This window comes from Chroicocephalus ridibundus, chromosome 5, assembly GCF_963924245.1.
Source record: "Chroicocephalus ridibundus chromosome 5, bChrRid1.1, whole genome shotgun sequence".
Lineage (NCBI taxonomy): Eukaryota > Metazoa > Chordata > Aves > Charadriiformes > Laridae > Chroicocephalus > Chroicocephalus ridibundus.
The window spans coordinates 33,939,251-33,962,016 of NC_086288.1; the positions used below are offsets into that span (position 1 = coordinate 33,939,251).

The 22,766-nt window shown below is 48.6% G+C and overlaps 2 protein-coding genes across 4 annotated transcripts; both read left to right on the forward strand.

Moving 5' to 3' along the window:
- On the forward strand, positions 1-14,285 carry SRP72 (signal recognition particle 72). Its single transcript, XM_063336877.1, has 19 exons — positions 1-176; positions 1,255-1,375; positions 2,891-3,014; positions 4,032-4,175; positions 4,949-5,060; positions 6,245-6,276; positions 6,896-7,020; positions 7,113-7,170; positions 7,363-7,494; positions 7,898-8,026; positions 8,557-8,629; positions 9,006-9,070; positions 10,046-10,141; positions 10,594-10,697; positions 11,330-11,407; positions 12,146-12,283; positions 12,545-12,582; positions 12,895-13,054; positions 14,030-14,285. Exons 1-19 carry the CDS (start codon positions 71-73, stop codon positions 14,202-14,204), a joined length of 2,010 nt encoding a protein of 669 aa, XP_063192947.1. The 5' UTR covers positions 1-70; the 3' UTR covers positions 14,205-14,285.
- Positions 14,286-14,427: 142 nt separating this feature from the next.
- Positions 14,428-21,712, forward strand: ARL9 (ADP ribosylation factor like GTPase 9). 3 transcript variants are annotated; one of them, XR_010071356.1, is made up of 5 exons: positions 14,428-15,937; positions 16,324-16,492; positions 19,089-19,264; positions 20,424-20,740; positions 21,241-21,712. XR_010071356.1 is itself a non-coding variant. In XM_063336879.1 (4 exons), the coding sequence occupies exons 1-4, from the start codon at positions 15,662-15,664 to the stop codon at positions 20,601-20,603; spliced, it is 801 nt and encodes a 266-aa protein (XP_063192949.1). In that variant the 5' UTR covers positions 14,428-15,661; the 3' UTR covers positions 20,604-21,711. The 3 variants fall into 3 exon arrangements, 2 of the variants coding, with proteins under 2 accessions (XP_063192949.1, XP_063192950.1); XM_063336879.1 differs by having other exon boundaries at positions 20,424-21,711; XM_063336880.1 differs by lacking the exon at positions 14,428-15,937 and adding an exon at positions 17,618-17,692 and having other exon boundaries at positions 16,354-16,492; positions 20,424-21,709.
- Positions 21,713-22,766: the final 1,054 nt, after the last annotated feature.

A 22,766-nucleotide genomic window follows, 5' to 3' on the forward strand; every position in this document is an offset into this window, starting at 1 on the left:
GCCCTTTCCGCTTCCGGGGCAGCAGCCGCCCCTTCCCCCCCCCGACGTGTTTTCTCCTCCCGGTTCCAAGATGGCGTCGGCGAGCGGCGCGGGGTCGGCGGCGGCGCTGTGGAGCGAGGTGAACCGCTGCGGCCAGAACGGCGACTTCGCCCGCGCGCTCAAGTCCGTTAACAAGAGTGAGTTGAGGGAGTGAGGGCCGCCGCCATGTCGGCGCCGGCCCCTGCCGCGCCGCGGGGCCGTTGCCGGTGTCCGTGTCCCGTTCCCTCCCCGCCTCACGTCTCTCCCGGGCGGGCTTGGCCTTGTGCGAGGGCCCCGCCGGTGGGGTATGGCTGTGGTGGGGGGTTCCGTGCTCCATGAGGGTACTAGGGAGAGGCGAGAGGCAAAAGCAGAGGGGGAAGCGAGCGGGGCGGTCGCCTGGGCCCCGCTCATCCGTCGGGACCATCGGTTTCTTCTGTTGCCTTGAGTAGGCCTCGCCGTGCGCCGAGTCACGGGGGTTACTGGTGGGTTTTCCTTCAGGTTTGGTTGTGGGAGGAAGGGAAACTGCTTTCCCACCGGGAATTGAGGCAGTGTTGTGTGTACGGACCAACTGATTTGGTAGCGATAACTGGCTTGCGAGTGAGAGGCCACAGTGGGATGAGTTGCTTTGATAGTTGTGTATCCAAAATGGGATTGCAATATATAAGGCACGTTATGGCTAAAAGTTCTTGCTTTGCTGTTTGTAAGGAGTAGGGGCTCAGCTCCTGGCCTAGCAGATCTGAGGTCAAGTGAAAAAATAAAATACTAAAACCTGTTTCTTTTTCCTAGTTCTCCCTCACTGCCTTCCATTGACAGAAAGTATTAGCATATGAAGTGATTACCTGTTTAGAGCCATACTGTTTTTCTATACCAGTTGCTTTTCTTCCTGTATATGCTTTACGTGGCACTTGGGTTTTGGCACTGTGTTCTCTGCCTGGAATTGAAATGTCAGTGAAAGGTTTGTCCAGGTGTGTGCAGTTCCTTTAGTGCAGCTCTGTTCCAGGCATGTTAGCACAGTGGTCACTTAGGGTAAGTTCATTGTTTACACTGGATTCTTTTATCCTGACAGGATTTGTTTCATGATCTGAGCCAAAGCAAGCCATGCCAGGACCCTTGTAAATTGACGTTACTGCTCTCTGTGATAGTTTTTTGCAACTGTAACAACATATGACTCTTACAGAGCCTTAGTGTGTCTGATAATGAGATAGATCCTTGTGTTTAAACTTGTTTCCCTTCCAGTACTGCAGATCAACAAAGACGATGTGACGGCACTTCAGTGTAAAGTAGTGTGTCTTATCCAGAATGGGAACTTCAAGGAAGCCCTCAGTGTAATCAACACCCACACTAAAGTGTTAACCAGGTGAGTTGTGTCTTGCTGTACTCTCCAAAATACAAAACAGCAAGTCCTCGAGAAGCTGCATGTAGCTTCACTGGAGGGGACTAATAGGCAGCAAAATAAAGAGCAGGAGGTGCTCAGAGCCATTGGGATTGGGCTTCCTAGTGAAATGTTGATTTATTCTGGGTGTGAGAGGTGGTCTGGAAGAGTTTGAGGCAGTTTAACATCCTGCTGTTACTGTTGAAGGGATTGTCCCTAATCTTGTTTTCAGCCAACTTCATGAGCTGATTCTGTTTATTGATGTGGTTAAGCACCATAGCCGGTACAAGGGAAGAGGACAGATCTCATGGGGAGTGAAGAGAGGAGGGAGAAGCCCTTGCCAGTGGCAGCAAGCTGTTAGCTTTGCTTGGCTGTCTTATAGTACTGTTCCTTGGGGTCCTTTTCTTTGCCAGCCTGAAGGTACTGCTTCACCTTTTGGGGTGGTGCAGGCCCTTGGTGCGTGTTCTCGAAATCAGGATCTTGGAGACAACTTGTGTTTGAGAACAAGTCAAGCTGCCCATTTGTGTCATTAAGCAGACTCTAATTTTCTTTCTAATAAAGGTGCTCTTTGTGCAACGACTGGGATGAATATTGCTACCCAAGAATTGCCTGGCAGCAAAATTCTTGTATTTCAGATACTGTTCTTGGGTCCTGGTTTGAGATAAAACAAAACCAATTTTCTTTTCAGTAATTTTACTTTTCAGTTAAGTCTCTTCTAACTAACTGCACTCCCTGATATTTTCAAATAGTGTCTGCTTCTAGCAGTGATAAAATCTGATGTTTATAGTTAAATACCAAGGAATGGTATGCAGAGAGGCTCTTGCTTATACTTACTCCCATAACAACCAAGGTCATCTAAGTCTGTTATGTGCCACATTGGCGGGCTGGAGGCGGAAGAGTGTAGAGGGTCGCACCTGTGGGGAGTTATGGTAACATCAGCAAACCCTTTTGCTGCAGTTCTGCTGCACTGATATTTCAAAATAGGTTAATGATACCATTGACTTAGCATCAGACTATAAGAGGGACTGTGTTTTATACCACTTCTGTTCTCTGTGTGAGTTGGTTGTTGTTGGTGTTTGAAAGTTTGTAGTAACAATCTTTTGCTGTAATGATATGCCTTCTTCTTAAAAAGGAGTCACATAATGAAGTTTGGTACTATTTTATGTTTAAGCATTTGATTTGCATGATCTGTAGGAGGCCAGGGGAGATTTGAAATGCCATGTGTCTGGAGACACCAAAAAAAAAAGGAACATCATCTTTTAGGTGAAGTTTTGATATTCCTTCTCTGTTGAACAAAAAGCACATTTAAGATATTTTCAGTGCTTAACAGGTACATAATTCGGTAATCTGGGATCATGTGCTCACTTCTGGTGTTTGGCTCTTTGGGAATGTAGCAGTCTGTGACTAATTAGGGCTGCTTTAACAAGTGCGTTCAGGTGGGTGAATGCTGTTGAATGAAGACTACAGTGCCTGCTATCAGCCTTTGTCTTGTCCTTGCAGTGACATTATTGCCTTTGAGAAGGCCTACTGTGAATACAGGTTGAATCGCATTGAAAATGCTCTCAAGACCATTCAGAGTGCCAGTCAGCAGACGGACAAACTGAAGGAGCTTTATGGACAAGTGGTAATTACCAGTTTTTCTTCCTGGTGGCACTTCCATATGCTGGATGCCTTGTCCCTCCTCTAATGTGGGGCAAGTATGGGGACAGAATTTCCTTCTCTGCCTTGAAGGTAAGGAGAGGTACAGTTGCCAGCTGCTCAAACTTCTGTGGAGCTTCAGTCACCTGTTGCTGGAGGCAGAGTCATCATCTTATCGCTGCTGAACCAAAGCAATACATTTGTGGCTGCCTCACCCTCCTGGGTCTGGCCTGGTAATAGCTGTCTGGCCAAGGGGATGGAGGATGGAAAAGAGCTGGTGAGGTTTATTTGTGGTTGAGCCATCTGCTTGCATTAGATACCTGTCCAGGAATGGTTTGCAGGACCTGACATCTGTCCTGGTTTGAAATAGAAGAAAACCAATTTTCTTTTCAGTAATTTTACTTTTCACTTAAGTGTCTTCTAACTGACTGTACTCTGAAATTAACAGTGTCTTTTTCAGATGTTACTGCTGCTAGAAACAGACACTGTTCACTTAAGTGTGTTTTCTTAAGCGAACACTTCAGAAAATTGGTTTTGTTCTATCTCAAACCTGGACATATCTTAGACATTAGAAATGAAGCAGAAGAGAAGTGGAGTTTCTTCTCTGGTTTCTCCCTGGTTGATGAGTAGAGTTTTGTGAAGAATTGTCTGTCTTCTCTCAGCTGCATGAAAGACCATTAATTTAATCTCTCTCATAGAGAGGTGATGTAATCTGGAGAAAGGCTGTTTGAGGGCAAAACTGTGTAAACTGCTGCTTTTAAAGAAGCTTTTTTAGGAGTAAGAACTGTGCCTTTTGTGTGCAGGTAGCTGGTGTTGTTGCTTCAGTCCCTGCAAAAATAATTTGTAGAGTTTGCCGTTAAAGGTAGATGCAAATGTTAGTAATGTTCAGCCTAAAATATGGTGCTCTGCTGCTGCCAGTCAATGCAAGAGGAGGAAGGAGGCTGTAGTTGCTAGCATACACAGGGAAATACTGTTCTGAAGGCTAATCCCTTCCCCTTCTCAGTTGTACAGGTTGGAGCGTTATGATGATTGTCTGGCTGCATACAGGGATCTCATCCGCAACTCCCAGGATGAGTATGAGGAAGAGAGAAAAACCAACCTCTCTGCTGTTGTAGCAGCACAAAGTACATGGGAGAAGGTGATGCCGGTAAGGAAGTGCGTGTGAAAGAGTGACAGTCATGGAATAAAGGATATGAAATCATAGATCTTTAACAGGATAGAAATGTGTTCCGGTTTCTTAATGACTTCTGAGTGTATTGAAGATCACCTAGTGGTTTCCCCTGTATGGAGGAATAAATGCTGTTATTGTTCTCAGGGATGAAGTGTTATACTTCATCTTTGATCTCTAGGAGACTTGTATTAGTAGATGTCACATAGAGCAGGAAGTACATCTCTTTGAGCCTGCATTAGGTAGAATATGTGGTGACTAGCACTTTCCTCTGTCTCATTACCCTCTTGCCCAGGGTAAATCTAACTGCCTGGGTCACCCAGCCATGCTTGGGAATGTTTTTGTTAAAGAGCAGTGCAGGTTGTAACGTTCTAAATTTTTCAGAAATCTTTGTCCTTGGAGGTGTGCACAGCACTCTCAGCTTTATTTTCAGTGCTGTGGATCCACTTTCTAGTTCTCTAGAGTAGCGGTTCTTACCTGCCCTCGTTCAGCAGCCTCAGTAGTCCCCAAGTTCAGGCTGGAGTTTCATTGCTGCCTTGTCAATTGCCTCTGAGTTTGTTGTGCAGTGTGAGGGAAGATCCTTTTCACTGTGACTTATTTGCCAGGTGTGTGCCCTTTTAAAATTGCGTCTAAACTTATTTTGCAAGGAATAGCTTGAATGTACATGAAAACTGTAGTTTGTATCCATTGCCTGTCAAATCTGCATAGATCAGTTGGTGTTTACGCAGTGGTACCTTTGCTTTTCATGCTAGGAGGATTTGGGCCTTCGAGAAGCTACCTACGAGCTGTGTTATAACAGTGCATGTGCGTTGATTGGGCAAGGAAAGTTGAATGAAGCAATGAAAAAACTACAGAAAGCAGAAGGTAAAAACATGGTGAGGTGAGGGGGAAGCTTTGTGTGACAGAAGTAATTACTTGCTCTCTATAGACACTTAATCAGAGAGAAAGTAGTTTTGAAAATTTAAAAACAACATTTAAAAACAACAGCAGGATTTGTTTTGTAAGTTTCCAGATGGTTCCTAACAGAACTGTTGTTTTTGTAGAAGTGTTCTTCTGCAGCTCTTTTCCAGAGCCATGTGGCAAGTACCATCTTCTGGCCCTCTTACAGCCCCCCGATTTTTTTTGTTCAATGCCTTCGAGTAGTTTTTTGAAGAAGGAAGTAGACATGAGTGTAATCTCTTCACATAAGCGTGAGCTGTTTCATCTGTTCTAACTCCTGGTTTTGTTAGTATATGTATATATATTAACAAATAAAAACTAAAAAAAAAAATACTTCATGCTCTGAATTAGGTGAGAAATTAGTATAAACCAATAAATGAGCTTTTTCTGCGAAGAGGATTTTTTTCTATTGGGTGGAAGGGGATTTTGTGTGTGTTTTAAAAAAAAAACAAAAACCTGGGGGGGGTGAATTAGGAAGAATTAGTTTCTTTCTTATCTAATTGCTCTTGCAGACAAATAGGTCAGTTCTGTCCTGATTTTGATGGTAGAATAGCACCTCTCTCATACAACTGATTTATTGAGCATGTGTAATTTGAACATAGGTGCGGTGATAGTTGTTTGGAGAGCAAAACAAGTGATGTTTTGGTGAGGTGTATTAGAAAGTTAAGAAGTGACTGGTATCTGTACTGAAAGTTGATGGAATTGCTGCCCCATAAAGGCTGGTGTAATGTGAATATTGCAGGCTTGCATCACTTAAAATAACTCCCAAGATGGTGAGGAGTTGCAGCTGAATGATCCCTATGGAAAAGATCAGGAGCTAGGTTTAAGGAAATTTTTTCAGGAGAGAAAATGAGTGTGTGACTCTTCTCTCAGAAGGCAGCTTTGGGAGGACATTATTTGCTGTGCATTTGATATTTCTTCTGCATCATCTAGTCTTCTCCCTCACGCTCAGTCCTGTCCATCATCAGACTTGTAGTCCGATGTGCCCGTGTAATGCTGCAGAAGTTTCAGGGATACGTGAAAAAAGTGTATGTTCTGCCATGCTTCTAGGCTGGTTTTTTCCCCTAAAGCCTTCTAAATTGTTTTCTTCAATTTGTTTTTCTTTCTAGAGTTGTGCCGCCAATCGCTATCTGAAGACTCTGTAAGTTCTCGATGTTTTTCTGGAAAGTGTTTGCTTTGTATCAGCATGAACAAGGGTGCAGCCATAAAGTGTACTGTAGATAACCAAAGGATAGACAAAGCTGCTGTGGAATATTGCCTAGCAGGACTTCCCACTGCTCCTGGTACCAGCTTGTGAGGCTGGAGCAGCCGTCATGGTTGTTGCAGAAGCGTAGCTAACACTGCAGGCTGTTGCTGCTGTGCTCCTGGCACAGTTGCCCATGCTGGTGAAGGATGGGTACAGGTTATCTGAAACCTCCCTGTGACCTGCCCCTACTATGGATGAGCATGCTGAGTGGATGGTGGGAAACATACGAAATTTGTAATCGCTGTCGTTGTCTCGAGCAGAGGGGCAGATTCAGTGCACAAGTTAAGGGTATCTTCAGATTCTTGCAAGAGTAGGTGAAGCTTTCTTTTCTCACGGTTTAACCTGGATATGCTTGTATTTGTGCTGTGGCTGCAACCTTTACCTGTAGTGGCTGGGGTACTTTGCTGCTAGTACTGCCCAAGAGAGCTCATAGACGTTTGCCAGCAGACTGCTGGAGCCAGGGGAAGAGAGGTGAGATGGCAGCTTTTTTCTTTTTGCCTTGATTTTCCTTCAGGATGTGACAGAGGAAGACATTGAGGCTGAACTGGCCATTATTCATGGTCAGATGGCTTATATCATGCAACTGCAAGGTCGTACAGAGGATGCCCTGCAGCTCTACAATCAAATAATCAAGTTGAAGTAAGGGCTTTTCTAAAACAAATGCTCAGTCTTCCATCTGTAGAGAGACTACTGTTTCATAACAATGTGCTTTTTGCTTCCCTTATCTGCAGGCCAACAGATGTAGGACTGCTTGCTGTCATTGCAAATAACATCATCACAATTAACAAGGTATAGAATTACCTTGCTGCTTTCAATGAGGCTCTTCCTGGTGGTTACTCAGCCTGTTTCTCCCCTTCTGTGGAGAGAAGGGGGATAATCAGGAAAGACTTCTTCCTAAACAGTAGTTAAATTGCAGACCCAGGGACCTTTCCTTCTTCAAGGAATGTAGTGAAATCTTCTCATGATGTGTGATTTCCACAGGACCAAAATGTCTTTGACTCAAAGAAAAAGGTGAAGCTGACCAATGCAGAAGGCGTTGAGCATAAACTCTCCAAGAAACAGCTCCAGGCGATTGAATTCAACAAAGCTTTGCTGGCAATGTACACTAACCAGGTAGGGAAAACTGATCTGCAGTAAGTAGCTAGAGATTTAGCACTCGCCGCAGGAATTTGACTAGACAAAAATGGATATGCAGCTGTTCTGTTTCAGAAAATAAGACCAGTCGGTTTACCCACATAAGTGAGGGGGGAAAAAAAATCATCCCCAAAAGAAGACAGCCAGTTGTGTAGTGACTTGAGTGTTGCTGTAGCGAGGGCGGTATGGAGATGACCAGGAGACAGAAGGGGTGTGTGTTTTCTTAGATGCGTCTAAAGTGTTACCAAGTGTTCTTGGTTCTGTGTACCCATTTCTGGGAAGCCATCAGTAGCATCTCTTCTTAGATACAACTGGTATGTTAGCCCTGCATTATGTGCTTGCAGAGGTTGAGAAAATTGTATTCTCTCTTCCCATTCCTCAGGCAGATCAGTGTCGCAAGCTGTCAGCAAGCCTGCAGTCGCAGAGCCCTGAACATCTGCTCCCTGTGCTTATCCAGGCAGCCCAACTGTGTCGCGAGAAGCAGCATGCAAAGGCTGTAGTGCTTCTGCAGGTACATTAAGAGAAAGTACTCCTTTCGCCAAGCTCCATTTAAACTTGCGCTTTATGTTCTCATGTGCTGTTTGCCTTAGCTTGCTTTGTCTGGTTTAAATTTCCAGAGGTATCTGACTGTGCCTAGTTTGGTTTAGTGTAATGCTACTGTAAAGCATTTACACCCTATTGAATGATGCCACTTTTAAAGGGAAATAGTTCCCTTGCACCTCTTAATTTCATGCTTAGGAAGCTGTAATAGATGGCTCTAGGGTAGCCAGTGGTCTTTGCTGTTCTGCTGGCAAGCAGTTTGTAACAGCCCCCTTTTGGGAGGGAGTGAGTGGCCTGGGACAGAAATCTGAGAGGACAATGGGCCACTGGCATGGTTTGGGTGCCCCCCTCCCCCCCCAATTCTGTGCTGAAGCCTGACAGTGCTGGAAAGCTTTGTTTGGCTCTTGCCAGCTTGCTGAGACTGAGCATGAGATATGATTCACCAGAGCAGCAGCCTGGTGCCCACACACATGTTGAATTGTTCTTTCCTCTGACTCTCAGGACTTTGCAGACCAGCACCCTGCCAGTGCAGCTGAGATCAAGCTGACGATGGCCCAGCTAAAAATTGCTCAAGGTATCCAGTGTCCTCCTTTGTTGGGAAGTGTTTGCACATGATAATGGTACAAGGGGTGAGAAAAACAGGCTTTGGGGCAATCTTTGCTGCAGTCAGAGTTTTGACAGGAGAGCAGAGTAGAGATGCTTTCTGTCGGGTATTCTATATATATATATATATGGCTATGGCAGGATGGAGCTCATAGCTTAATGTCTGAACGTCCAGGCCCCACAGATCCCTGGAAGACATGTCCACAGTCTTTGTGAATAATAAGGCTGAATCTGTTCTGGGGCAGGATCTTTGTGTCCCCATTGTTTCCCTTTGTCTGGAGGGTCATTGGCAGGGTGAAGTGTTACTGTGCCACTCAAGAGCATGTTACTCCCTGTCTCCCTTATAGGTAGCATCACCAAAGCCTGCATGATCCTGAGGAGCATAGAAGAACTGCAGCACAAGCCTGGTATGGTAAGCAAAACTCAGTCTGAACTGTGTGAGGTTTTTTCCCTTGTATAGCACAGATTTGTACTGCCTGCTCGCTGTTGCCTCTTCCCTGTGGCTTTCACTTGAGTGTCTGCAGGGAATTGAAGCCCATCTTCATTGTCTTGGACAAAGGTGGGATTACAACTTGCATCAAATGGCCTGACCTTAGCCACAGAAGTACTCTGCCTGTCAGCAGAGATGTTCCCACTCTCTTGTAATCCCTCAGACCTGCATGTTTGCCTGGATTTACTTGCGTAACATGACTGGAGCAGCTGCTTCCCTGGTACGTACCGTTGGGAAGCTTTTGAAGCAGCTTTACGACAACAGGCATTAGGGAGAAAGTGCTATATGTTCCATCCCCACAGCACCAGCCCGGTCTGCATGCATGTCCACCTCTAGTATTCGGAAGAGCTTGATGACCTTAAAAATACTCAAGTGTACAACATAAGCATCTTGAGCAGAGGCTGACAGTTTTAGCTCTGTTCCAATTGCAAGTGTAATAATCAATTTATGGGGGCAGTCAGCAATACCAGCTCCTTTCTCTGGGTCACCTCTGGTTGTGACTGGGGTGTAGACAAGCAGATGGTGTCTTTATCGTCTCTTCAGCATTGATTTATTTTTTCATGGCTCTTGGGATAGAGAATGGGGAAAGAAAAAGTGTTTCTATTGAAACTGTGTCCAGTGGCAAGCAAAGAAAGTGTCAAGACAAGAAGGTTCTTTCTGTGAATGCAGTCTTAAGCTTGTACCACAGGATGTTGGTGGGGATGTTTCTTTGGGAGGGACCTGGGTTAGGAAGGTCTCACCTGGGTATCCTGCCTGTTACCACAGCTGATTTTTAGGGGCTGAGCAGACTCACATTGAGTCTGCTTTTAGGAAATTGCATCACTTAACCGTGCTGACTCTCTGGCTATAGGCAGCTTGTGTGAGGATCTGCTATAAGCTGCTCTTGAATGTTTACAGGTGTCCGCGCTGGTGACAATGTACAGTCATGAAGAGGACATTGACAGTGCAATCGAGGTCTTCACACAGGCTATCCAGTGGTATCAGCAATTCCAGGCAAGTCAGACCAGAGGAGCTAATGCGCAAGGATTTATCTCAGTCTTTTCTAGATAGTCCAACTCAGCTTTTCCTCTTGATGCACAGCCCCAGCAGCTCATCCAGTTGGGGTTTTGGAGACCTTGCGAGTGTTCATTTTGTCACTGTTTCATTATTTTAGATGTGTTGCAAGCAGGGAGCAGCAGCTCCTGTCAGTTAGGAGAGTGAGGGCAATGGGTGCCCAAATATAGCAATCTGGCCTTCTCCCTGATGAGAAGGCATTGTGGAGCAGCAAGCTGCCTTGTCCCATGCAGTTCTGCCTCACATCCTAGAGTGCAAAGGTGGTCTACTTTCTGCATGACAGGGTGCTAACTCAGTTCTCCTTGGCCATGTCTCAGGGAAATTAAAGCTAGCTAGAGCTGGGCTCCATGCTGTGATAATGAGGAACTAATTACAGCTGCTGTGTATTTCAGCCAAAGTCTCCTGTCCATTTGTCACTGATAAGGGAAGCTGCCAACTTCAAACTAAAGCATGGCAGGAAGAAGGAAGCAATCAGCGACTTGGAGGAGCTCTGGAAGTGAGTTGGGTGGTTGCTGAACAGGAGGTCTCCACCCAGAGACCTCTGCAAGCTGTCTGGTGCCAGGCAGTGTCTGACAATGTTGGTTGACTGGTAGCCATCCTTTATAGAGCTGCTTTTGCAGAGGGGCTGCAATGCAAAGCCATATTTTGGAAGGAGGGGGGATTATTCATTTAATCTATTGATGATGTTCACTTGAAAACCTGGTTGGCTTGTCCCAGAAGCCTCTTGTATGCAGTGAAAGTTGCTTTGGGGACTGGGATGCATCATTTTTTTTCTAGTGCTGCATAAACCGTGACGTCTAGGTTTTAGTTTTTATTATGCACTTGACGGGATTTTTTGGGGGGGCTGTTAACTTACCTTTAGCTACTGGGACCCAAGGGATTTTCGTCTTCCGTTGCTTGCTTCATGATACTGTGGAGATGCCTGCACCTCCCATTGTCCACACCAGTGATGTTTGGTGATGTGCTCTGGAGGAGACCACAGGCTGACGTGCCTGTCCCCGCAGATAGCAGCTGTGCTGCAGCAGTAAGCACTGCATGGTGGGACCAGTCTTTGGGATGAGTGTGTACCTTGGTAACTTTGTTCTTTTTTTTTTTTTTTTTTTTTTTCCCCCCCCTGCCACTACAAAGGCAAAACCCAAAAGATGTGCATACTCTGGCACAGCTCATCTCTGCCTACTCCCTGGTGGACCCTGAAAAAGCTAAAGTGTATCCTTTTGATGGTGGTATCAGAACAAAGAAAGAGGTGTTTAGGCATTGCTCCCTTGGATTTCAGCTGTGTGGGGAATTCAGACCCGCTCTCGCCTGAAGAAAGGCAGGTAACATCTCCATAACAGCTACATATCTGGGTCAAGTTGCCTGTAGCTACATTATTTCTTTAACTGGTTTGATTACTGCAGGATCCTAGAACGCTTATGTATTGGCCTCCTTCTCTCTGAGAGCTGATAATTTATCATAGAATTGTAGAATGGTTCAGGTTGGAAGGGGACCTTAAAGATCATCTAGTTCCAACCCCCCTACCATGGGCAGGGACACTTAAGACTAGATGGAACTGAAAATAGGAGCTCCTCTATCTTTTCTATTGGAATCTTAAACCTGTGGTAGTAGTGCAGGACTGTGCCTGATAAAGCATGGCTAAGCTCTCACTGACCTAAAATACCAGGTTTACGTACTGCTTTTGCCACCCTGAGCAGTTTTCAGAGGAAGTTGCTGCTTCTGTCCCATATCAAAGAAAGAAAAAATGAGGCAGATGGTGATTAAGCAGCTCATCCCAGCTTGTGTAGACAGCTGGTGAGAGAGATGAAACTAGCCTCATAGGCCTGTCTGGTGTCTGCATTGCTAACGGGCCAAATTTGTTCAAGCTGAAGTTGCCCATTGCTCTCTGGACAGACCTGGGTGTTTATCTTTTTGCTTGCTGGTTTGCATCCCTGAACTCTTTCCTTGCAGTCTTAGCAAACACTTGCCTTCCTCGGACACCCTGTCACTTAAAGTAGATGTTGATGCACTGGAGAACTCCCATGGAGCAACCTATGTTCGGAAGAAAGCTGGGAAGCTCACTGGAGACAGCCAGCAGAAAGAGCAAGGGTAAAGCAGGCTGCTGTAGTTCCGGTGTAGTCATTCTTTGGGGTGGCACAAGAACCACACCTGCTGTGGTGGGGGCATTGCCATTAAAGGCAGCTGGTGCAAAGGGAGCCTGCTGTTTAACCGCGAGGAGCTTCAGGTAGCAGCAGACCAAATTTTGAGAGAGATGGGAATGATTTAGCATCTTCCAGAGCTAGTTTTTAGTTGACTTGTCTGCTGCGTCTGTGTTGTGTCACAGTGGCTGTTTCCCTTCTTGCTTTTCAGTCAAGGGGATGTGAAGAAGAAGAAGAAAAAAAAGAAGGGTAAGCTGCATTTTCTAGATGTTGACATGGCACAGCTCTGGAGAGCTTGCCAGATTGTTTCTTCAAATAGCATTGAGCTCCCCAGGAGCTGGAGCCCTTTGCTGGAAGTGGGTCCCTGTGAACACAGATCTTCATTATAGATTGTTTGGATGGGGCATTCTTCCACAGAAGCAAGAGCAACACCCTGATAGGATGATGTGGGTTGCTGGGCTCTTGTGCTTCCTGGGTACTGACATCCCATGCCTAGCTCTTGGTGACGCCTCTCTAGTGTTTTGACCCCAGTCTCATTTCCTGGCACTGGATGTTCCACAGGAAAGCTGCCTAAGAACTATGACCCCAAGGTGACTCCCGACCCTGAGCGGTGGCTTCCAATGCGAGAGCGTTCCTACTATCGTGGACGGAAGAAGGGCAAGAAGAAGGATCAGGTTGGCAAGGGGACTCAGGGTTCAACAACAGCTGGTTCCTCTGAACTGTAAGTACCCATTTTGCAGGGCTTGGGATGGGGAATCACTGGGAGGCTGGGAGGGCTGGGTTTGTGCTGCCTTTCTGTGGCTCTGTCACCACACCAGCTGTGGGTAGCACAAGCAAAACTACTTTGCCACTTGAACCTTCTACCAGCTGCTCTTCCCAAAGATCCCTATAGGTCACTGAAAACCAAAATGATATGCTAGGCATACTTGAAGGTGCCAAGGTGCAAATGAAATTACCAGTCTTTTAATGTGTTTTTCTTAGCTTTGATGATGAGATTAATTTTGCATGCCTTCTCTCAAGCTATTTGCTTGAAAGTCTTTTGGCAGCTGGAGAACCGTTAGCCACGGCTTGGGAAAACCCTATACTTCCTTCTAAATTGACGCTGATTATTTGAGCTGGAGTCGGGGCTCACCGTTGTGTATGAGGCCTGACAGCAGGGTGGTGACTTACTAGTGTCTGAGAGGAGAAAGTACTTCTAAAACGATAGCAACGCAGGGAATTCTCAGTGCTCTCTGGTAGTTTCTCTTTACACAGCTGTCTCAAAACAGAAGCATGAAAAGACCTTTGTGGCACTGTTGGCTTGAGCAGTGTTTGCAAGGAGAGCTGGCACAAAGATGCCTTTGGTTAAGAAGAGAGAAAGGATGTTGCGTTTGCACTGCCTAAGCGTGGGGGACTGAAAAGCATCTCGTGTTGTGTGAGCTGTCACGTGTCTATTCAAAAGTTAGCCTTGCGTTTGTTGTTGGGGACTTATGCTGTCTAGTGAACATCAGTTAGAAGGTGATTGTCTGCCCTTTGAGACATGTTCCCATCATCTATCAGCCTTTCTATATATGTTGAAGCTTATTTAAGATCTTCTTGCATGAGTGCCCTCCCATACATAATGCTGTCTTCTAGGGCAGGTGTTGTTTTTCCCTGTCAGCTTCTCACAGGTGGTTGTGAACCCACGTGGTATCTCTTTCTCTCATCTTCCCTGCAGGGATGCCAGCAAGACTGCCAGCAGCCCACCTACCTCCCCTCGGCCCGGCAGCGCTGCAGCTGTATCGGCCACAAGTAACGTCATCCCTCCCAGGCACCAAAAACCCGCTGGTGCCCCAGCCACCAAGAAGAAACAGCAGCAGAAAAAGAAGAAAGGGGCTAAAGGAGGGTGGTAAAAAGCAGGATGTGTAATCTCCCTCCCTCAGTAGGTGATGCTGGTTGCAGAATAAAGGTCAAAAGCAAGTGCTGGCAACAGACTCCTGGTATCTGGATCTCTGTCCTGCCTGTCAGTGGTCTGGGGGGAGATGGGCTGGTATAGGCACCCGCATGTGTCTGCTCACCAAGCTGCCTTCCTCGCACTTGCCCCCACTGTGACTAAGGGTGTTGGTATGAAACTCAAATGCAGCCCCTAAGAAGAGATCTGTCCATGTTGCCAAACATTTAAAAGATGTGGAATAATCAAGAACTTCTTGAAGTGTAGATTTATGCGTCTCCTGCATATGTTAGTTAAGGCCTTCAACAGATTTGTCTGGCAATGTCTATGCGTGATGCAAGCATTGTCTTGTATGTCTCATCCCAGTCAGTCATTGACCACCAAACAGCACAGGACCAAAGGGTCTTGGAAAACAACATATGGGCTAGATTATCCGGAGAAGGTAATCTGAAGGGGAGAACAAAGCTGTTAGAAAGCATGATGAAGCATGTGGCAGCTGACTCTGTGTCCCCTTTTCTGCAAGACGGCTGCCTTATTCTAGTGGGCTTGGCAAGACAGGAGTGAGCTAAAACAAAGTGTCTGCCTGTGGCAGTGGGCTGTGTTGAAGAGGCATTGTGCTTCTCAAGTGGAAGCTGGCAGTGAGGTGGAGAAGTGTCTGCTCTCCTTGCACCCCACAGGTAGCCCCCAAGCGTCTCTTGAAACTTCTGGCTTGGTCTGAATGTACTAAGAACATTTTTCCATACACGGGCTTTCAGTGGGTAGAAATAGCACTTCAGGGAGAGCTGTCAGATGTCAGCTGAAAAGGCAAGGGCTTCTGTCTCTGGAAGAACTTAAAGCAAGGCCTGAAGAGGTGGGGAGCAAGGGAAATGTTACTGTGTCTTAACAGCACACCACCCCCACCACCTCCCTGAGTGGCCATGGAGTAAATACTAATTAGAATCCAGTCTTTATTACCTTGACTGTGCACCGGGAGCATCTGTTGTGCTCTGAGTGAGAAAGAAGAAGTGAGCATTGAGAAAGCAGCAGGGTCACCTGCTGAATAGAAAGGATTGTTGTAAATAACTGATGTGCCTGGGTGATGTGCCTCCTTAGGCAGCAGCTGGTGACTGCAGGAGAAAGCACTATCCTGCAGCCATGCAGTTTCTGGAGGGTGATGTGGAGAGAGGAGATACTGGAGGAGAATCTGTGTTCTCCAGGCATCTTCTCTGGTCAAACCTGGCTGAAACACTGAGTCTGTGGCGCTGCTGGAGCCCTGACCAGGCTGCCTGAACAGCCCTGACTGTCAGGCCCTACAACTCTTCCCCTTTGTGTGCGTGGGAGAGGGCGGCAGCAGCTGCGGGGAAAGCAAAAAGCCACCCGTGGATCGGCTCGGTATTCACTGATACGGGGAAGGCTCAGCCCGACTCTGAGCCCCAGCAGATGGGGCGGGCTCCGCGCGTTCAGGGCTGTGGGGGGAACCGCCTCTGCGCGCCGGGCTGCAGGGGGAGCTCCCCGTCTGCGCCCGGGTGTCCCTGCGCGCCGCCGGGCGCCCAGCGGAGCGGGGCTACCATGGGTTCCCGCCTGCGGCCCGCCGCGCTCTGCGGGGCGGCGCTGGCCCTGGCGGGCGGCGCGGCCCTGGCGGCCTGGGCCTGGGCCCGCCTGCGGAGTCGGGTCGCGCCGCCCGCCGCCCGCCATGCCGCCGCCGCCGCCGATCAGGTACCGGGGCCGGGTGTGGGCAGCGGGCGAGGCCGCTGGGTCGGGGAGCGCCGAGGGGGGCCGCCCGGGACCGCCTCGGAGGCAGCGGGCTCGGCAGCGCGGCGGGGCCCGGGTCCGGGCGGGGAGGCCGAGGCCGCGCTCTCCTCTTTCCTCGCTAGCTGCGTGTGGCCGCGCTGGGGCCGGCGGGTGTCCCTGGCTGCCCTCCGCCTCGCCGGCGCTGCGGGCCTGTCCTTGTGCGGCAGGAGCCCGGCAGGCACCTCCTCCCTCTCCACCGTGAAGCGGCTTTTGCTGTCCCCTCCAGACCCCTCGTTTCGCCTCCTTGTTTCCCCTAGCCCCGCTAAGCCTTGCGGCTGCCCCGGCTGAGCCGGCTGCCCCTCGCTTTGCAGGGTAAAGGACGCAGCAAGCAGATACTGGTGCTGGGCCTGGATGGGGCCGGGAAGACCAGCATTCTCCATGCCCTGGCAACGAACCATGTCAAGCGCAGCGTGGCTCCTACCGAGGGCTTCAATGCCATCTGTGTCAACACCGAAGAGTCCCAGATGGAGTTCCTGGAGAGTGAGTGAACCTGGTTTAATACAGCACATAAAATAAGTTCCTGTCCTGTGTCCTAGGGATCAGGCCCATATGATAAAACCTCCACATTCCCTCATGCCTGCTCTGGTAACATGAAGTTGTGATTATTTTCTCCTTGAGGATTCTGCTATCCCGCCCCACTTCTTGAAGGAGATGATATACAGGTGTTAGAGGAGGTCTGTGTTAGTCCAGGCCTGTCCTCCAGGGAGATCTCCACCCCCAGAGAGGAGGGTAACAATTCTGATTGTGTGAAACCACCCAAAGCAGAGATGTCCCCAGTAAGCCCTGTGTTGTGGTCCATAGCCATTGTGTGTTGTGTGGCTTCTTCTTGGTGCTCATGCCTGGTGAAAGGCAAGAGCAGAAAAGAAATAAGAAGGTGAAAGAAGAGAGGAGGGAGGAAGAAGGAGGAAATACACCTTTTGTGCAAAAGCCTCATAAGTGGTATTTTCTAGTCTTTAGTGGCTTTTGAATGCCTGTAGGTTTTCACTAAACTTTCTGTGTTGCCCTTAGCATTGATCTTTGGGTGTTGTCCATGCCTGCAGAGAGCATCTCCTGTGATGCTTTTGGGGTGTCATAGCTGTTCTAGGTGCAGCTAGCTGATGGGGAAGGTGGAGACCCTGGAGTCAGGGCAGTCCCTGGCACAGAGAGGCTGACATCCTGGCCTCGTCGCTGCCTGCCTTCCGTGAAGGCAGAAGCTGCCCTTTGCTTCCTGCTGTTTCTACCGGTGCTTGACTGGCTTAGTTGGCAGCCAGTCTAAGGACACCTCTGTACCTTTCTCAGCAGGCCTGAAGGAGTTGTGCTGTTCCCAGGTAAGTCTTTGGGATGTGAGGATGAGGCCATTAAAGCAGAGTTTCATTCCCAGTCCTACTACCATAGGAGTCTCTGTGGTGTCTTAGGGAAGTCATCTCTCCAGAGATGCTTGTGATCTGTGCCCCTCTGCTAGTAGGTGTGAGACACCCGTGTCTCCTGCTGGGAGGTGCTTTCCCTAGCTAAGCCCAGAGAAACCCACAGTATCTCTGCTGCTGCCCGGGGACAGCCTGGGCCCAGCGCTGCGCACACCACGGCAGAACCTGTTGTTTCTGAGTCGTCCTTCCCTCTCTGGTCCAGGTTGGTAGTGCCTGAGGTGTGATGGCTGCGATCTGACCCATGGGAAATGAAATGTCTCAGGCCAGTTTCAGCCAGGTAAATCCATGCATGGCTCTCTAATCTGGTTACTTATCCAGTCTGTACCATCGCCTAGCCCAGGGGTTAGCAGCCTATGCTGTGATCACATGGCACAAGATGATCAGCAGACAGCAGGGTTTTTATTTTGCTGGCTGAGACAGATAGGAAAGTTTTGCTTTATGCCATGATATGGAGAAGTGGGTGGTATCTTGCCTTTGCAAGGGATAGGAGCTCCTGGCTTCTGCTGAGTTCCTACTGGTTTGGGAAAGAAAAATGTCCTCTGTGAGGTTGCACACCCCTGGGTTACGCTATGCATGAATGCACTTACCAAAGGGAACGGTGGGGAGCCCCCACAACGTCACAGTACAGAATCGGAGGCATCTGTCCCAAGTGTGATGTGTCAGTCACAGTGGCAGAGTTGCAGTTCTGCCTGCAGGTATGCTGGGGCTCTTGAAGAAGAGTCAGGCCTGCCCTAGTGGGAAATGTTGCTTCCCTTTCTATGTTCTGGAAACTACTGAATCATTTTGACTTAAGCGAAAGTAAAATTGCTTTGAAACAGAGCAAAGTCACTGAGGGCAGTAAAAGATGGCTCACTAGCAAGTCAGTTTTGAAAAGAGCTCCTGTGTAAGGCAGGAGGCAATTATAGGGAGCCCCCAAATGTATTGCTTTGAAAACTTGCTGCATTTGGGGGACTTGCCCATGCCTTTTGAGCACTTCAGTACTCTTGAGCGAGTGGTTCTACAGTGTGCCTAGGAGCAGACCTGGAGAACTGAAAACACATCTGAAATAATTAATATACCGTTGCTATTCCTGTCAAACTCCGCAAACTACCAAACTCTTTCTGTCCCTGGATGGGAACAACAATCTCAGGCAACTTGCTGCATATCGTTTCACCACAGAATTGTTATAATACCTGGTTTTGAGGGCGGGCGTCTTTCCTCTGTATCTGAAATGTCAGGTAGAAGTGTATCCTGTGCAAAGATTTTGCCCATTACCTAAGGACTGCCTGAAAAGTCTGCTGGGACTTGGTTTTTCTCTCTTCCTAAGCACCTCTGTTTTTTGACAGTGTGAAAGCTGTGGGAGTTTTGAACTAGTCCCTAGTGTCATACAAATCTGATGAGAGCCTTCCCCACCTCAGAGCTAAATTTCTTAAAGAAAGAAGAGCTTAAAGAGCTTAAAATGGACTTTTTCTTTTTTTTTTTTTTTCCCCTCCAGAGCATACATATATGTCTGCATGGCACACGATGAGGGAAAATAAAGCTATTTCCAGTCTCATATACAGTAGTCCAGATACTTTGAGGTTTTGCTAATGCAGATACCTTGGGTTTTCAGCCCAGGGCCTGCTGTCGGCACCTCTGGGGGCAGTGCTGCTTGGATTACTTGGTGAATCCTGTGCTGCTGTCTTTTCTTCCAGTCGGGGGCAGTGAATCTCTGCGTTCATACTGGAAGATGTACCTGCCCAAAGTCCTGTTGCTAATCTACGTCGTGGACTCCGCCGATCATGCCCGACTGCCTGTGGCGAAGCAGCTGCTTCATCAACTGATCCAGAACAACTCCACCCTGCCGGTGGTGGTTCTGGCCAACAAGCAGGTAAGAGTTCCCTGCTGCTAGCTGAGCTTGGGCTGGCAGCAGCTCTGAAAACAGCAACAAAGCCTTTCAAAGGAGGCTTCATGCCTTTAAAGAGGCCACGCTGGAAGCTGGGGATCTTTTTGGGACATCTGCTGGCCACAAAAGAAAATAATCTGAGGTTGAGTTTTGGATCTGCAAGGTGCAGGTCCTGGGCTCACAGATGGTGCAGTCAGAGCTGTGGGTGGAAATAATGGTGAGAATGCTGTAGAGTTTGCAAGGTTTGAGAGCTGTGAGGGAAACCACAGTTAGACCTGAAGTTAGGTTTCTGTTCTGAATGCTTGTCTAGAAGTACCATTTAACTAGCAGCAACCGCAAAGTGAAGCACCGTTTTTTCCTTCAGATTGTCTGGTTGGTTGCTCCTAAGTCTGCTGCTGAAGAATGAGAAAAGAGAAGCTTTCTTCACAAGGCAGTGCTTTCTCCTAAGATCTTTGTGGAAGTGTCAATGACTGGTGCTGTACCTGGAATAGAACTGTGCCTGTGGTACAGTTAGAGAACAGAACACCCAGGGGTTTTAAGCCCAGATTTTCTTTTATGAGGGCTGTACGCTCGGTTTGCTCTACGTTGTTACCCCCTAGATTTCAAGTAATTAAGGCATGTTAGTAGTAGTTCTGTGTGTTACTTTTGAATGGAAGTGCCGGCTTTGGCTTAATCAAACACAAATGCTGCTACTGATTCTCTAGGTCCCGGAGTCAAAAACACCAGTGGCTGAGGAGGTACCCAGGGAATGACTGTTGTATTTTTGCCCTGTTCTTGTAACTCTCTGCTGGGCTCCTGGGGTCTTGGGCCAGCAAGACTTTTGTCTGCCTCGTACAGGTAGTCTTACATTATTATCGGAAACACTGGAATTACTAGAAACAGAGATATACCCTTATTTTTCTGGGAAGAAATTAGGTTAAGGATAAACATTTTTTTTTTTTTTTTAATCCCCAAAGCATTTTAGGGCATGGGAACTTGATCTCATAGAACGTACGGAAGAATGGTGCCCCCAGAGCCTTTGAGACCCTTCCCCCTGGACAAAGGCAGTGGCTCCAAGCGGAAATAGTACCGCCGGCTCTTGCAATGCAGGAATGGTGCAATCACCTCTTGCAACTAACAGGCTCGTTTTGTTTTTGTGTATCAGGACCTCGAAGGTGCATATTGCATCACCGATATCCACGATGCTCTGGCACTGTCTGATCTTGGGGACGAGAGGAAGATGTTCTTGATTGGTACCCACGTGGCAGAGGACGGCTCCGAGATCTCCTCCAGCATGAAGGATGCCAAGGAGCTGATAGCGCAGCTGGTTCTGGAAGCACAGTGACAGCTCTTTTCCTACAACATGATATTTGGAGCTGAGGGGGATGAGGTGTTAGCATATGGTCAGTTTGCCATGTGGTGATTGAAATGTACAGATATCTTTTCCTTGTGGGTGTGGATTTCCTCTATGATCTCTAGTTGGTAAGAAAATCTAATTTATAGCGGTTTGAAAATACATTTGAAAAGTAGTCTATTTTTTAGCGTATTTGTAGGAGAAAATTAGTCTCTCAGACAGCAGAGTTAAGGGGATGTATAGCTTAGATGGGTTGAGATGGCTTCTTGCTAGGTGGGAATCAAGCATTGGTTTCAGTGGAACAAGGTTGTATCCAGTGAATTTAACCTGGCTTGATGTCTCAGGTTCAATTTTAAATTGAAATATATTTACTTCACAGGGTTTACAGAACCTTGGTAACAGTGTTTTTCTGTTAAAAATGAGACCTCGCCTCTTGACAGCATCAGAAATTTAAAGTGCTACGACTAGTATTTTTGACAGTGATAATTTTTATTGCGCTGTATTGGAGTCGGCTTTTAAGGAAGTGGCAAATTAGTAATCTCTGGAAGTTGGATTGGTTACTGCTTCTTTTGTGGGTAAGAACAAGAAAATGAAAGCACTAAGACATGAAGTGTTTCTTTGCCTACAGGGGAAAAGCAAAGCAGTGTAATTTAAGGTAGTGACCGGAAGCGTTTAAGTTAAATTGGCACCAGAAGTGGGAGACTCCTGCATCGCGATGAGCGGCATATTTTGGTTTAGTCCAGGTTGTCGTGGAGCAAGCACTCTTACACCGGTTCTCTTCTGAAAGCGGTTCCTGCCAGCCAGCAGGTGAGGAGGGCGAGCTGCTGACGCCTGTCACCCTCCCGGTGTCCTCCTGATCACACTGTTCTGTAAAGGACCTGTTTTGCAACCGCATTTACTGTACTGAGGTTTTTTTTAGTTGTGTCCTTTGGAACAGGTGCATAAAGCAGACAATTTTACCCTAACCAGCGGGTCTGGGCTTCATTTACCCGAACAAAGAGCGCTTGCAGCCGACCCTCCGGGCCTCTCTTGGGTCTTCCCACCCCTCTGCGGGGACCGGGTGCCCGGCCGCCCTCCTCCCCTGCCCGCCGGGGCTCAGCCTTCCCCCGCACCCGGCCGGGTTCCCGCTCCCCGGCAGCAGCGGAGGCCGCGGGAGCGGTGGGTTCCCTCAGCGGCGGGGCCGGGCCGGGCCGCGGTTGCCGTGGTGACGGGCGCCCGCGCCATGGCGGCGGCCGGCCGGCGCGGCGGTGGGTAGGGAGGAGGCGGCGGCGGAGGCCTGCGGGGGGCGGTGGGGCCGGTGGCTCTTGGCGGGGGCGGCCCCACCCGCTCCGGCAGCGGCTCCGGGGTCTCGGCCGGCGGGAGGGCTCCCGGGCGCGGCCGGCAGTTGGCAGCAGAGCTGAGGGCGCCCGGCGGGCAGAGCCATGCCAGCCCGTCAGGGGGCCGTTGCCGCCATGGGGGCTCCCCGAAATGGCGCCTGGTTCCCCACAGCGCCTGTGTCGCCACCTCTCTGGTTTCCCTGTTTCCTCCTTCCCCCACTTTTAAAGCATGGCGGCTCGTTTTGCACTGCTGCAGGGTCCCGGTTTAATACAGCCACGGCTCCCCTGGGGCTCTCAAAGTGTCCGCTTGAGGTTATCAAAGGCGATAATAAGGGGTAGCCACACTGAGCCGGGTGAGAGCCCGCAGGTCAGCAGTGACTGCTGGTGCTCGTCCCAGCAGGAGGATGATGGTGGGGGACATGGTGCTGGGGAGCCTGACGGCACCCCTGGGTGAGGAGCAGCCCCCGGAGAGGAGCATTTCACCGGCGAGTGCATCCCAGTGTGACTGCACCAGGGAGGGACCCGGGAAAAACAATACCAATAACTGCCATGGAATTGCATCCTAAAGAGATGCTTAAGCTTCATCTGCCCCATGACTGTTTCACGCCAAAGAGCGGGCAGCCCAGGCTGCAGGTGCTACCGAGCTTTTCACTTCACCTCTTCTTGTCTTTGCAGCTTCTTGTTACTTGTCTGCACGCTCACGCAACAGGTAAGAAACCCTCCAGCCCCGGCCTCCTGGCTGGGGGTCCGGACTGTGCCCCATGTCTTTGGGGAGGGCTGGGTCGGGGATTTACGCTGAGCAGTGAGTCAATATATCGGATGACACTGTGATAAACAC